Genomic DNA, 15,429 nt, shown 5'->3' on the forward strand with positions numbered 1-15,429 from the left:
CTGGGGCGACCTCCGAGTCAGGCCAGGCGATAAAATGCGAAACTTTTAATGTTGCCTTCGCCTCCGGCGCGCCCCTGCCTGGTCTCCCAGCCTGAGCCCGGAGTATATGGCTAAGTCGTCACCCCTGAAGGGAGACGGGACCCGCTTCCTCTAGCCAGATGGACTGTGGGGCGCGGGGGACAGCTCGATCGCAGTTTCTAGGCGTTTTTCAAAAGTGAACATGTGAACCCCGAGAGGGATTTTCACGTGCTGGCCCCTCCTCCTCCCTCGCCTTTTTAGCCGGCACGAGGCTCCAGCTCCGGATTTGCCCGGCGCCCTCTGGCCCCCTTTGCCCAGGCTGGCGGAGTGACGGCTCCCAGCCTGGTCCTCGCCCCTCTCCCCCTCGCCCCACCCCCAGGATCGGAGCGGGTGTGATGTCCTTGCAGCCGCCGCCGCCGCCCCTTTCGGCCTCGCACCAGCCCCGGGGGCGCCAGCCGAGAGGTGCTGCGCGGCTGCACGCGGGCCGCGGGCTTCCCGGAGGGTCACGCCGCCCCGGGCTATGACTCAGGCGCCCACTTGGTAACTCTGCCATCTTCCCGCTCCCTCCCCGCCCCGTTCCCGTCCCCGCCTCCCCCCCCGCCCCCCGCCACCCCTGTCTCTCCGCCACCACCCTGCAGCCCTCCTCCCAGACGCCCACCCACCCGCTCCTCTCTCCGCAAGATCGCAGAGGTGGCGCGGAGCCCGGCGAGCCGATGACGGACCCCTTCCTCCTCCTGTCTTCAATGCCTCAGCGGACGATCCCCAAGGGCTGGACCGAGGAGGGCTGCTCCGACCTGCTGCTCGTGGTGTATGAAACCGGGGACTGAGGGAGCCTCCCCCCGCCGCCGCCGCCGCCGCGCGCTCCGTCGCTGCCGTCGGTCCGGACCTGCCCCGCCTCGCCGCGCCGCGCGGCCCCAGCCCCTGCCCGGCCCCGGCTGGAGCGCCCCAGGGCTCGCCCCGCGCCCGCCGCCGCCCGCGCGCCCTCCTGCCAGCCGCGGCCGCGGCGGCGGTGATGCAGAGGGGGCGGGAGCAGCCGCCGGCGGCGCGGATGGAGGCGCCCGGCGCCCGGGCGTGAGGCGAGCGTCACGGCCGGGATGCTGCCGGCTTCGCGGCGGTGAGAGGGCGAGCGGGTGCGAGCGCGAGCCCGGGGCGGAGGACGCGCGGACTCGGATCTTGCTGCTGTGTGGGCTCGGATCGCTGGCTTTCCCCCCGCCTCGCTCTCCCCCCGCTCTTCATCTGTTCCCGGTTTGCACCTCTCAACCCTCTCTCGACTCCGTCCTCTCCCTGACCACTGGAAGTCTTCCCGTCTCTAAATGGAATTAGTGGAGCCTGGAGCCTCTGGTGTAAGGAACAGACATGATCTATGGACGCAGTTTGTTTCACAGTGAGTACCTCTTCCCGCCACGCCGGGCCGCCTGGGGGACCCTCCTCCCCGCCTTCCTCCCCTCGTGGCCGAGCGCGCAGGGACAGCCTGGCCCCCGCCGCGCCCTCGCCGGACCCCGCAGTCCCGGCGAGTCTGGGGCAGATGTAAACTTTCTGTACTGCAGCATCCTCGACCCGGCGTGGGGGCGGCGCGCGGCGGTGGTCCCTGGAGCTGAGTGTCGGCCGAGGAGAACAGCCTCGCCGTGCGCCGGGGCGTCGGGGGCTGGAGGGTGCCGAGTGCCCGGTGGGGACGCGCACGTGCGGCAGAGGACGGGGAGCGGGTCCCAGGGAGGTCTCAGGTGGAAGGTGGGGAGAGAGCCGGTTCGACAGCTCCGGGGAGGAGAAGGAACGGTCCTTTCAGGGGCTTCTGGAGCCCAGCGGGCCCGTGTCGCCCCTCCGGTGGGTCGTGTGTGAGCCTCCTGAACGCCACGCTCGAGGGTAGCGCGAGTGCCAGCCTCAACTCTTCCGGAGAGTGTAGCTAGACCTCGAGTGTCGCTTCACGAGTGTGCGGTTCGCGTTCGGTTGAGGGGAGGGCGGGGGACTGGAGGCAAATAGCGTCAGAAGTCATCGAGTAAAAGGCGGGGTAAGAAGATCTGTGGTGGGAATCTCACAGGGCAGAGGGAGGGTAAGGCTGTCAGTGCCACCGGCGTTGCTGCTGTGTTCATCACAGGACACAGTCCACAGTGCGGTTCCATCCGAGTAGAAACCCCAAACCAGCAGCTTGGTATTGGTGGCTGTAAGCGTGTGTGTGTGTGTGTGTGTGTGTGTAGACATGGTAAGTTAAGAGTAAGGCTTTTTTTTTTTTCTACCTGAACACAGACAATAACAACCTGTTTTAATCTAAAAGCAGAACAGGCTAGATAGAGTACAAGTAAAATAATTGACATCCTTTCTCAAACACTAATATCAGGGCTCACATATACTTTTGCTGGAACAGTCTTCATGGATGCATTTTTAAGATCCTGTCCTGAACTTTCGTTTAGGAAATCATTGTGGATTATACCTGCCCTTATCCAAAATCATTTTTAAGTGGCCTTATAATTATAGACCTAATGAAACGGAGAGCTTTTAGATAATTGACAAGAAAATAAATGATGAAAGAGAAATACAGAAGGCAAAATCAGAAATTATGAAGACTAGATTACTTTAATACTTCTCTCTGTTTTAGACTTTGTGAAAATATTAAGTAAGTCAAGGATGGGGAAGTAGAACAGTAAGATGCGTTTTAATTGTCTTCGTAGATTTACTGTTAAGTTTTAGATCAGAGTCTTTTTCTGATACTGAAAATCTGCCTTAATAAAATGTTTATAGAAATAACCTTTCTTAAAATTATAAAATATTCCTGGATAATACAAAAGATTGCATCAAAGTTAAGATTAGGAGAGATTCATTTCCTAGCCTAAGCATGCTGAGGACTGGGGTTACTTGGTAGGTCAGTTTTGTAAAAGAAACATTTTTATTATGGTGCTTAATGCCTTCAGTCCACATTAGGCTGTTCTTCCCTTGTTCCCCTCCCCCACCTGCCATAGGATTTGGTGAAATATTTGTTTCCTAAAATACAGTAACATTGTTGATGAAAACACTTTTCCTTTTCATCCTTTGCCCTGCTGACCCTCTGTCTTCTTTGCAAGAAGCTGGCAAAGTCATTTACAAAGGGCAGCCAGGCCACACTCCTGAAAGCCCACTGTGATGTGACATTAGTAGATGACAGTGTTGACTCTTAGTCTCAAAGTCTGAATTTGCCTTAGGAGCTTGAGTCTCAACCATTCTTAACTGGCATTACTTCCTGAGGAGATTCCTAAATTGTCCTGATTTGTACATTTTGAATCAGTTTGTGCAAGTTCTTAGTTATCTGAGAAGGGTTGCCAGTAATAATCTTTGATATCTTTTTATCTTTAAACCGTTATGTTGTTAATAGAATTTGGTCATTTCAGTGTACATTAATCTTCCCAATTTTCTGTTCTGTTTCAGTTGTAGCAAGTTTAATCATCCTCCATTTGTCTGGAGCAGCCAAAAAAGGAACAGGTGTGTTTCTTTGGAAAAATTCAAGTGGGAGGCCTCTCCTCACTTGCATTTTCCTGTATTCTCCATATTCTTAATATTCCAGAATATCTGAGCATTTTATAGTGTGTATAATTGATTGGTTTTGACTAAGACAGCATTTAGAAGTTAATTTACTAATGGATATTGTAAGAATGTCCTCTCTATTTTTAGTTGTATAGAAAATTGGATAATGGGGCTTTAAAATTTTTTATTTTGCAGAAAAGCAAACCACCTCAGAAACACAGAAGTCTGTGCAGTGTGGAACTTGGACAAAACATGCAGATGGAGGTATCTTCACTTCTCCGAACTATCCAAGCAAGTACCCCCCTGACCGGGAATGCATCTACATCATAGAAGGTGAGGGAGCCAAGTCCGGCCTGGCTGTCCCTGAGCTCGGAATGGGCAGTGTGCAGAGACATGGGCAGACATTACAGAGATTGCTTCTGGAGACCGTACACGTAAATATCTCTGAGTGAAGCCAATAGCCATAAAATCTGGAATCGAGCTAATTATTGAAACGATTAGTAAAGTCTTTGTTGTTGTTGTTTAGTTGCTAAGTCGTGTCCAACTCTTTGCAACCCCATGGACTGTAGCCCACTAGGCCCCTCTGTCCATGGGATTTCCCAGGCAAGAATCCTGGGGTGGGTTGCCATTTCCTTCTCCAGGGGATCTTCCTTCGTCTCGGGATCTAACATGTGTCTCCTGCATTGGCAGGCAGGATTCTTTACCACTTAGCCACCGGGGAAGCCCAGTATACATAGAGACATTACAAAAATTGATTCTGGACGCCCTACACAAAAAATTTCTGAGTGAATCCAGCAACTATAAAATGTGGGATCGAGCTAATTATTGAAATGATTAGTGAGTGAATGAAGTTGCTCAGTCGTGTCCGACTTTTTGCGACCCCATGGGCTGTAGCCCACAAGGCTCCTCCATCCATGGAATTTTCTAGGCAAGAGTACTGGAGGGGGTTGCCATTTCCTTTTCCAGGAATCTCCCCCGAACCTGAGTCTCCCGCATTGAGGGCAGATGCTTAACCCTCTGAGCCACCAGGGAATCCCTGAGTGAAGTGATTAGTAAAGACTTATAAACAGGTAAATTCTGGAAAATAAAAAGAATTCAACAACTTAGTTTATTTTGCAGTTGATTTCATTGATATGGAATTCTTAATTAATGGAATGGATGTATGATTGGCATAATATTACCGAATGTGTAACAATTTTGGCAGCTCATCTTTTATTGGTTAAATAATTAGTAGAATAATCTATACTTTGTTGTTTTCTCTCTTAAATAATATGAAGCACCCAAAACGTATTCATGTAGAAAGAAATGTAATCATGGAGGGTGGGAGGGAGGCTCAAGAAGGAGGAGATATATGTATACCTATGATCGATTTGCATTGTTGTAAGGCAGAACACAACATTGTAAAGCAATTATCCTCCAATTTAGTTTTTTTTAAAAAAATTCATAATCATATTTTCCAAATATCAATCTGAATATTATTCTGAGCCTCAGTCTGTGCTCAAAAGTGACATTTTCATCCTTTCATGCCAAAGTCAGCATTCCAAATGATGATGTTTCTCCTCATCAGTTTTTTTCCCAGCCTGAAGGATAAAAAGTGCTGAAAAAGGGATTCGCTTCTCTTTGAACATTTTCCATTTCCATTACCCTTGTAGACACCTCTTTATTAAGGACAATTTTTTAAAATATATGAACATTTCATCTAGTGGTTGAAGTTTTCAATATTATGTGTTAGCACTTAATGGCCCCAAACTTGCAACTTCCCAAACACCTGTGCTCCCCCTACCACACACACACACACACTCACAGAGTTACCTTACCAGAGTTAACCATAAAAGGTATTTATGCTCACTATTTACTTACAAACAAGGCACATGTTAATTTGATAGATCTTTCTTTCATGTCAAGGACAAAACTTAAAGTTGGGAAATAAAGAGAACCTCCTATCACTGTGAACCCTTCTTGAAATACTTCATACTGGCCCCTTTGTCATTCATACATTTCGCGAATATTTACTGAACTACTCTTGTTAGTACAGTTTAGAGAGTATTGAGCAAAATAGACATGGTACTTGCCTTATGGAACCTACAATGTGGCCTGGGTACTATGCTGTTTTCCAGTAAACAATCTAAAGTAGCTCTGAGATGAGCAGTGTTTGAAATAGGGAGAAAGACAAGGCTATAAGGAGAAAGAGATGCTTGCATTTGGTTTTAAAGACCGTTCAGGACACTGCCATTCTCTGTGTAAAATAGCATGTGCAGAGGTTCAGAGACACAGTGTGGTTAGTTAACCACATGTCGATTCAGAGGGCTTTTGCAGAGGGTAAGGAGAGGGACAAGTGAGGAGGCTGGAGTGCACGTGGTCTCAGATAAGAGAGAATTTGGTATCCGTCTGTCACCCAGGCCAGTTTGGACTTGATATTGTAGACAGTGGGGTGCCACTGAAATAATCTCAGGAGAGAAATAGTAAGCTGAGCTTTTGATGGGGTAACTGGAAGAAAAGAACCGAAGTGGAAACTGTTGTGAAAGACCAGGTAAAGCACAGGGAAACCCTGAACTACAGAAGTGACATTGATGGGGAAACAATGAAGGGTATTTGCGAAATTGAACCTTGAGTGACTGGATGTAGGGAGGGGAGAGTAGGCCATCCTGGGACTGTTCTATAGGTTCTGGCTTGGTGACGTGTTAGATGTGATTGTTATGCCACCTAAGGAACAGGAGTGGAGAAAGGGGGGTTAAAGGGAAAGCCACGTGTTCAATTTCATGTTTATGGAGATGTCTCATGAAGAAATTGCACGTGTGGATCTTTAGTTCGGTGGACAGTCCTGGCATGAAAGTATGTGTTTACAGGTGATAAACACAGAGATTGATGTTGAGACTGTTAGTATGAGTACCATCATCCAAAGGGCATTTATAGCATTTTAACTCTTTTAAAAAATACAGATGCCTGGCTCAGCCTCCAGATTTTCTCATTTAATTGGTCTTGGATGGAGCTGCAAATACTATTATATTATAATCTCCCTCCTTTGGGATGTCCATGGCATCCAGTGCATTGGTCTGGAAAGAGAGGAGATAAGAAATACATAGAAGAGATTTTTGTAAACTAATACATAAGGGAGGGCAGAATAAAGAGAAAGGCAATGTGGACTGTGAAGGACAAGGCAGAGAGTTTCTGGGTTATAAAGTCAGTCTCTAATTTTCTGGTGATTACATATCTCAATTCTATATACGTTTTGATACCCATGCATTCATTTTAAACGCAAGCATATACCAAAGGCTTTAGTTTTAAAGCCACTCAAGTGTGTGATATTCAATATATATTTAAGAACTGGTGTGGAGGGAACAGTAGCCATTCGGAATGATTGCTGATCACATGGGAAGCGGGCCCTCCTGTGCCGGGTCTTAACTTTCAAGTTTCTGGAGGGGTTGGTCTTTGGAGAGGGTCAGGAGGTTGGAGAGCACTCAAAGGATTCGAGACAGCTGTTTGCTAACGAGGATAAAAGTGTGGATATCTCAACAGCTGTGATGTCTGTACTGGGGGTACCCTGACTGAGTAGCAGTCTAGAATGCCAGAATTTTGAACTGTTGGCCATGACAAGGCAAGAATGGAAAGGCTTCAGCAAATACCTCCATGTAGAGGTTTGCAGAGCTGCTCACCTAATCTCACTCTTCTGTGATGAGCGCTGTAAGCACACTTATAAAGATAAGCTCATTTACTGCAATTCACCCAACAGTGTGGTTGTGTGTGGGTTTTTGTGTGTGTGTGTGTGTGTGTGTGTGTTTGTTTTTTGTTTTTTTTCTTTTTTGGACAAATCCTCAAGGACAAGTACTGTGCTTGAGTGCTGAAGGAAGAAGGTGGTTGGTGGTGGTTTAATCACTAAGTCGGGTCTGACTCTTGTGACCCCATGGTGTGTAGTCTGCCAGGCTCCTCTGTCCATGGGGATTCTCCAGGCAAGAATACTGGAGTGGGTTGCCATTTCCTTCTCCAGGGGATCCTACTGACCCAGGAACCAAACCTGGGTCTCCTGCACTGCCGACAGACTCCTTACCGACAGAGCCACGAGGGAAGCCGGAAGAAAGACGGTAGACAGATACAGTTTGTGTATTTAGATTGAGAGAGGAGGTGTTCTCTTTGTGTGTGTGTGTATTGGTTTGTTGTTGTTTGTTTGTTTTTTAAGCAAGATTTCCTCACGTAAACAGGAGTTGGTTTGGAAGTGTACAGGTAGTCAAGGAAGTGGGAAAACACATGAAAACTTGGAAGGGTATACTGTCTTAGAAAACATGAAGGCCTGGAATGGCCTGAGCGTGGGCTGTTTGTGAGGTGGAGAGACCCTGCTGGGGCGAGCTGCAGGAGGCTTCAGAGAAACCTGTGTGTCCGTTGCATTGATTGTTCCCTTAGAGCTGATAGTTTCTGATTGAGTTTAAGCCTGAGGATGGCAGGATAACACTTGTGTTCTGGAAGAGTTACTCTTCATATTCCTCTACACACATTCCGCTCTAACCAAGACATCTGATTGGGACTACTTGACTGATTGTAGAACTCCCTGCGAAGCAGGTCTCAAGTGGTGTCTGACCGTAAAAATGGCTTCTCCTGAAGATACGGGAGAAGCAACAGAAAGGTTGGAAGAAGGCAATGGCACCCCACTCCAGTACTCTTGCCTGGAAAATCCACGGACGGAGGAGCCTGGTAGGTTGCAGTCCATGGGGTAGCTAAGAAGGAAATGGCGACCCACTCCAGTGTTCCTGCCTGGAGCATCCCAGGGACGGGGGAGCCTGCTGGGCTGCCACCTATGGGGTCGCTAAGAGTCGGACACGGCTAAGCGACTTCACTTTCCCTTTTTATTTTCATGCACTGGAGAAGGAAATGGCAACCTACTCCAGTGTTCCTGCCTGGAGAATCCCAGGGACGGGGGAGCCTGGTGGGCTGCCATCTATGGGGTCGCACAGAGTCGGACACGACTGAAGCGACGCAGCAGCAGCAGCAGCAGCAACAGAAAGATGCTTCTCCACTCTTTAAACCTGAGTTACGAGCCTCTCACAAAAATACCACGACTTGTTCATTGTGTCACACATTGAAATGGTCTTTTTATATATCAGAATAATATTTTGGGCAACCTCATCAGTTTTAAGAATCATCCCTTAGACATTCTTACAGAAATGTTATCCCTTAGAATACTAACTGAAACAAACTTCCTCAGTGTTTCTATGTATATCACAGTCAAAGTTGGATAGAAGTTATTATACAAGATGAAATCTTAAATAGAATCAGAAAAGTGAAACTACAAATTTAAAAAGGACCTTCTAGACATAATCTTTTTTTTTTTTCTTTTTAGCTGCCCCAAGACAATGCATTGAACTTTACTTTGATGAAAAGTACTCTATTGAACCATCTTGGGAGTGCAAATTTGATCATATTGAAGTTCGAGATGGACCTTTTGGATTTTCTCCAATAATTGGACGTTTTTGTGGACAACAAAATCCACCTGTAATAAAATCCAGTGGAAGATTTCTATGGATTAAATTTTTTGCTGATGGAGAGCTGGAATCTATGGGATTTTCAGCCCGGTACAATTTCACACCTGGTAAGTGGGGACTTGTTCTTTCCGTCTCTGTTTTCTTCCTTAGTTCTCCTTCTATCATAGTATAAGAACTTCTGTAAGACAACTTTATCATTTCCAAAGAGTTTCCCAGTTCTATTTGGAAGCAAATCTACAGTGCTCTCTCTTTTCATTTCGTAAATTCTGGAAGGGAAATTACTTTTCCTTAAAATTTAGCCTACTTTAGAGGTAAAGCGAAGTGACTCAGGGGTTTACATGGTCATCAGCAACACAGTTAATTAGTTGGACTTCCATTATGCTGAAACATGTAATTCAAGAGGCAGTCTGTAATAGAGAAACTAATTATACTTTGAATCCCAATAAACTTGAAAAGGCAGTTGCAATATTGCAAAATGTATCCATCAAAATGATCTTTGGAGAACTTGAATAAAATATTCATTTGTCCTGAAAATTATCATTTTTAAAGCAAATGGATCTTAGGATAAAGCCGACTAATCTCTTTTTTAGAAATGCAAATCCCTAAGAGTTGTGATGAAAGGAAAAGTGAGCCCCCTAGCAGCCCAGTATTCATTTGCAAGGCCTGGCACACATTATCTGTTATTATATAATTATCCATTCTATGTCAATTTTCCTTTTAAACTGCAATATTAAAAAAGGCCTGTGATATTGACTGGCTCACTTTATGATGAGCTATCATTTGTTATAATAAAAATTGTTATCACATTTTTAAACTTTGTGAACATCAGGCTGCAGCAATTTGAGATTTGATGAGGTCATTTTTTAAAATGGAAAGATGACTCAAATTACATAAAGCACATTATTTACTTATAATTACATATTTTTTTAAAGTTTGTGTGTATCGTTTTACTCAGGTTGTAACAGGCAGTAGATTAAATTGAAGTGTACATAAACTTTGTTCAAGTTTCCGTCCCACATTACAGAGGTAACATCAGAGCAGGGCTGTGATGCTCCATTCAAACACTAAAATATTTTAAATAATTAATATGAGATTAATGATGACTTTTATTATGGTACTATAGACTAATAATATAATAATTGAAATAAGTGATATAAACTAGCATATGTGTTAGCCTTAAACATTACTAGATTGTGGTTTTTATTATGCTTTTCTAATATTGGGTTGTTAACAGAAGTCATGGATATTTTACATGTGGCAATCAAGCTTGATGTGTTCTGAAAATGTATAAACATTGTGATTACTTAATTAGTGCTAGAGTTTTTAATGGAAATACGTATTTTCTTCTTGACCGCTAATTTAGAATATAGCCAGAACCTAAAGACGATGGCTTGTGTTATGATCTAGGCTTTCATAAGTTCCATTTTCATCCTGAGATTAGTAATCATGGAAGCAATGTGAGGATATAAAATTATAGTCTCGTTAGAGATGTAGCGTCAACTTCATCAACTTCAGCAATGTGATCCAGATTCTAGCTCTACTTGAGATGCATAAATGGTGACGCTTGATCTGCTATCCTTGGGTTTCAAAATCTTCTTGGTTCTCAAGTGCTGTTCTTTGCTCCTTGTTTCTTTAGAGCCATGCTACTTCATCTGTAGAAGGAGAAGATTTTATCACCTAGAGCTACTGAATCAGAAGGGAATGTAGGGAGGTGGTTCACGAAATGAAGACTACATTAAGGATAGACTTAAGCTTCTCTAGTCATGTGGACAAACTAAAGTGTACCAGGAAGCCTACACCTGGCATCTGAGGGAAATGTGGGACCATGAGAGATGTGTAAAAATCCCATGTCTGCGGAAGTTGACATTCCATGGCCCGAGGCCATTGTCTGAGTGGCACCATAATCCACAACTCATTCTGTAAAGAGACAATATTGAGGAGGCCACTTACTTGATGAAGGAGGCAGAGATTAGTGATAATTTGTCCGTGGACAGAGGAGCCTGGCGGGCTACAGTGCATGGGGTTGCAAAGAGTCAGCCATGACGGAGCGACCACGGAACACGTGGCATATAGAGAGCAGGGAGTCGCAGAGGCTTCACTTTAATTTGGGCTTTATTTTTATTTGGTAGTATGCTTCAAGTGGTGATTTGTGGAAGTTGAGCAGAGTTCTTCAAGTTCACTTTATCATCTAAGTTATAAAGCAGTGATGACATTCTGAGGGCCCCCAAGTGGGATGCTCACTGCAAGGAGATTGTCCCCACTGGGCTTCAGGATGGCCATGAGGAACACTGGTTTTAGAAGCAGATGAGGCTTCCAGTTCTGACTTTCTTATTCTTGCTTGCTATAAATTTTGGACATGATTCTTAACATTTTATGCCTCAATATTTTAATTTGTAAAATAAAAATAGAAATAATATTGATTACCTCAAAAGATTTGTTGGAAGATTGTTTGATTACTGACCAATGCATATTTATGGATTTTTCACTTCCTATAAGATCTCAACTATCGATAGCTCTTATTTTATTAATTTGATCGTGTGTTCTTTAGACGTCAAGGGGGCTTGGCATACTTTATTGGGAGAGCAAGCGTCCCACATCTTTTAAAAATTACAACTGCTGTTTCCCTGACTTTGGGGGGTGGATGTGCAAAACTTAACCTTCCTGATGTCACTTTTCCTTATTAGGTTTGTTTAAGTGGGTCTAAGTCTCCACAGAAGGGTTATAATTACTTCTGATAACAGTCATAAAATATGTTAGAGCAGACCAGGTGGTCTTCATTATTTTTGAAAACTTATCACAATCTGGAATCTGGATCTTAATTTATAGTCTCAGAAGCTTGAGGTGGGCACGTGAGAATTTACCCACTCTTAGTAATGAGTCCCATTAACCAAGCTAAAAAGACTGAATATACGCATATATGTGTAAACATCTATGCATATACATATATGCACACATATAAAAACATACATACATTTTCAGTTAAGTGTTCTTAGACTCACACAGCTCAGTGTTTCTTGTAAGCAACCATGCATAGACATCCAGATTATACTCAGAAGATTATACAGTGAGTGTGAAATCCAAATATTGAAGCTTAACTTTGTAACTTGCATCCAGCTAAGGTACATGATGATTCACCTCTATAACATGGATCATTTTTTCCCAGTGATGATTTAGTTTTAAGCTTTTTGTTGCTGTTTAGTCACTAAGTTGTGTCTAGCTTTTTGCGACCCCATGGACTGTAGCACACCAGGCTCCTCTGTGTCTACCGTCTCCCAGAGTTTGCTCAGAATTGTATCCATTGAGTTGATGATGCCATCCAACCATCTCATCCTCTGTTGCCCCCTTCTCCTCTTGCCCTGAATCGTTCCCAGCATCAGGGTTTTTCCAATGAATCGGCTCTCTGCATCAGGTGGCCAGAGTATTGGAGCTTTAGCTTTAGCATCAGTCTTTCCAATGAATATTCAGGGTTGATCTCCTTTAGGACTGACTGGTTTGATCTCCTTGCAGTCCAAGGGACTCCAAGAGTCTTCTCTAGCACCACAATTTGAAAGCATCAGTTCATTGGCACTCAGCCTCTTTTATTGTCCAACTCTCACATCTGCACATGACTATAGGTTTCAAACTGCCAGGGGTCATTTCCTCTGTCCAGTCTTGAGCTGTGGTCCTGCCTGACCAGGACACTAATTTGTATCAACTCTTATCTCAAAATTTGTTTTTGTCTCTTAATATCTTCGACTTCTTTTCCTAGTCACCTTTAAACATAGGCCTTTAATCCCTGGCTCCTGTGTTCCTGGGAACTACTTGTGATCTGGTGGTAGACAGTGGTAGATGGAGGTCTCGTGTGGACTTGGAGGGTGAGAAGCAGAACCAGAGAAGATGCCACCGACTCACTCTTACAGGGATTTCCCATCTTCTGACACATTCTGATGACTCTGCAGTTTTTATTTTATAGACTGTGACTATTTCTGGATGCTTTACCTTTACACAGTGCAATGATGAATCACCTAGGATTACAGTCTAGCATGCACGAGAAGGATTGTGAGATTGAGCGACAGTCAGAGAAAACTCAGCCAGTCAGACTCTGAGGTCTGCAGAAATGAAGGACAGGGTGAGGTCTGAAAAAAAGGGCTGAGGACCCCAGAGCCCTGGGGGAGGTTCCGGGATGATCCCTCTTGGGAAAACCTCTCTGCTTCTGGTGTAAACACAGTTGTGTTGTGACATACACTCTCCCGCTCCTGAGACAAGAAATGAATTCAGAGTTACTGAGAATGTTACAAGTTACATAATGGAAAATTTGATAACCCACAAATAATTGAAAAAGAAAACATATAAAAATTGCAATAGACTGACATTATTTTCTCATCTTAATAAGGTTTTCTCATCTTAATAACATTTATTGGGAAATATTTTCTCACGTGAGAAAATATTTTATAATAAAATTACTTTATTACTGGAATAATATTCACCAAACTCGTAACAATGATTACCTTAGATGATTTTGGAGTAGGATGGTTGAGAAGGAATTGAAGAAACCAAGATAGACATATTGTGAAAATTTATCAGCATTATCCATTATTTTTTATTTTTGAAAAGGATACTATATTATTTTTGATATCACTTATGTAAATAAAACTTGAGATGAATCAAAAAGAAAACATACCATAGTTGGTCATTTTAAGATGAACTTTATTCAAATTTAAAATTTATTTTTAAATAAAAATGAATTTTTAGAAGAGAGAATACCTCTTCTCCGCAATCCACATTTTTTTTACTTAAACAGAAAATGCCATTTAAGTAGAGAACAACTTCCCCCGCAGCCAGCTTCCCTAGGCCTCAATTTTCTTTGCCACTTGAAGATATAAACTAAAGAGAAAATATATGACCGTATGTGCTGTTCCACCAGTTTGGAGGCATTATCAGGGACTCTGTGTGATATTAAGAACGAAGAACATTCCAGATATTCTACTCTTGGGGAATGTAACCCTTTCAATCTCTTTAGGAACAAATATCTCTTCTTGTTGTTGTTTAGTCTCTAAAGTGGCATCCAAATCTTTTGCGACCTCATGGAATGTGACCAGCCGAGCTCCTCTGTTCATGGAATTCTCCAGGAAAGAATACTGGAATAGGAAGTCAATCCCTTCTTCAGGGGATCTTCCCATCCCAGAGATCAAACCCCATCTTCTGCATCGAAAGCGGATTCTTTACCAGTTGAGCCACCAGGGAAGTCCAGTTAGCCTTGTGCTTTCCTTCCTAATGGGGAGACTTTCTCCTCTTTCAGTTCAGTTCAGTCACTCAGTCATGTCCGACTCTTTGCAGTCACATGGACTGCAGCACGCCAGGCTTCCCTGTCCATCACCAACTCTGGGAGCTTGCTCAAACTCATGTTTATCAAGTCATTGATGCCATCTGACCATCTCATCCTTTATCATCCCCTTCTCTCCCTGACTTCAATCTTTTCCAGCATCAGGGTCTTTTCCAATGAGTCAGTTCTTCACATCAAGTGGCCAAAATATTGGAGCTTCAGCTTCACCATCAGTCCTTCCAGTGAATATCTAGGACTGATTTTCTTTAGGACTGACTGGTTTGATCTTGTTGTCCAAGGGACTCCCAAGAGGCTTCTCTGACACCACAGTTCAAAAGCATCAATTCTTCACCATTTAGCCTTCTTTGTGGTTCAACTCTCACATCCATACACGACTGCTGGAAAAACCATAGCTTTGACTAGATGGACCTTTTGTTGGTAATGTTTCTGCTTTTTAATATACTGTCTAGGTTGGTCATAGCTTTTCTTCCAAGGAGCAAGCATCTTAATTTCATGGCTGCAGTCACCACCTGCAGTGATTTTGGAGCCCAGGAACATAGTCTTTCACTGTTTCCACTGTTTCCCCATCTATTTGCCATGAAGTGATGGGAACGGATGCCATGATCTTCTTTTTATGAATGTTGAGTTTTAAGCCAGCTTTTTAGTCTCATCTTTACAGACATAAAATATAATGTTTTTGAAATCTTCCTCTTTTGATGATATTTTCCTGAACTTGTTGTATATATCAAAGTTATAAACATCCTGTTGGAGAAGTTTAGTTTTAGGAGTATGCCTTGAAGTATCAAATAAGTCAGGTCGAGTTAGGTGTTGTCATGGGATGAGTGGCGTTGTCAACATTGAAATTATCAGGATACTTTGTACTTAAATAGCGCGTTTCATCTGAGCAGTGCAAAGTGTTTTAGGAACATTCTGCACAATTCCTAGACTCCTTGGAAAACTCCATACTGATTCACTCCAAAGGCAATGGAAGGGATACACTGCAGTGCAGTGATTTAAATTGAATGTTTAAAAAAGATTTCTGTGTTATATATTAAATGATATATATTAATTAGGTAAAATACTGTCATAAACTCAGTGTTACTTTAATTATCCATTGCAGTGCTTTTTCTATTTGAAATGTGTGAATAT

The 15,429-nt window shown here is 43.7% G+C and overlaps 1 protein-coding gene across 2 annotated transcripts in view; it reads left to right on the top strand.

The window, feature by feature from the left end:
* The window catches only part of NETO1 (neuropilin and tolloid like 1), a 104,824-nt gene continuing 90,447 nt past the window's right edge, over positions 1,053-15,429 (top strand). For both annotated transcript variants that reach the window (XM_005696956.3, XM_013974336.2), the window contains exons 1-4: positions 1,053-1,402; positions 3,412-3,465; positions 3,703-3,840; positions 8,837-9,085. In XM_005696956.3, coding sequence (XP_005697013.1) covers positions 1,375-1,402; positions 3,412-3,465; positions 3,703-3,840; positions 8,837-9,085 — 469 coding nt within the window. In that variant the 5' untranslated portion in view covers positions 1,053-1,374. The remainder of the gene's footprint in view (positions 1,403-3,411; positions 3,466-3,702; positions 3,841-8,836; positions 9,086-15,429) is intronic.

Source organism: Capra hircus, chromosome 24 (genome assembly GCF_001704415.2).
Source record: "Capra hircus breed San Clemente chromosome 24, ASM170441v1, whole genome shotgun sequence".
In the NCBI taxonomy this organism is placed as follows: Eukaryota; Metazoa; Chordata; class Mammalia; order Artiodactyla; family Bovidae; genus Capra; species Capra hircus.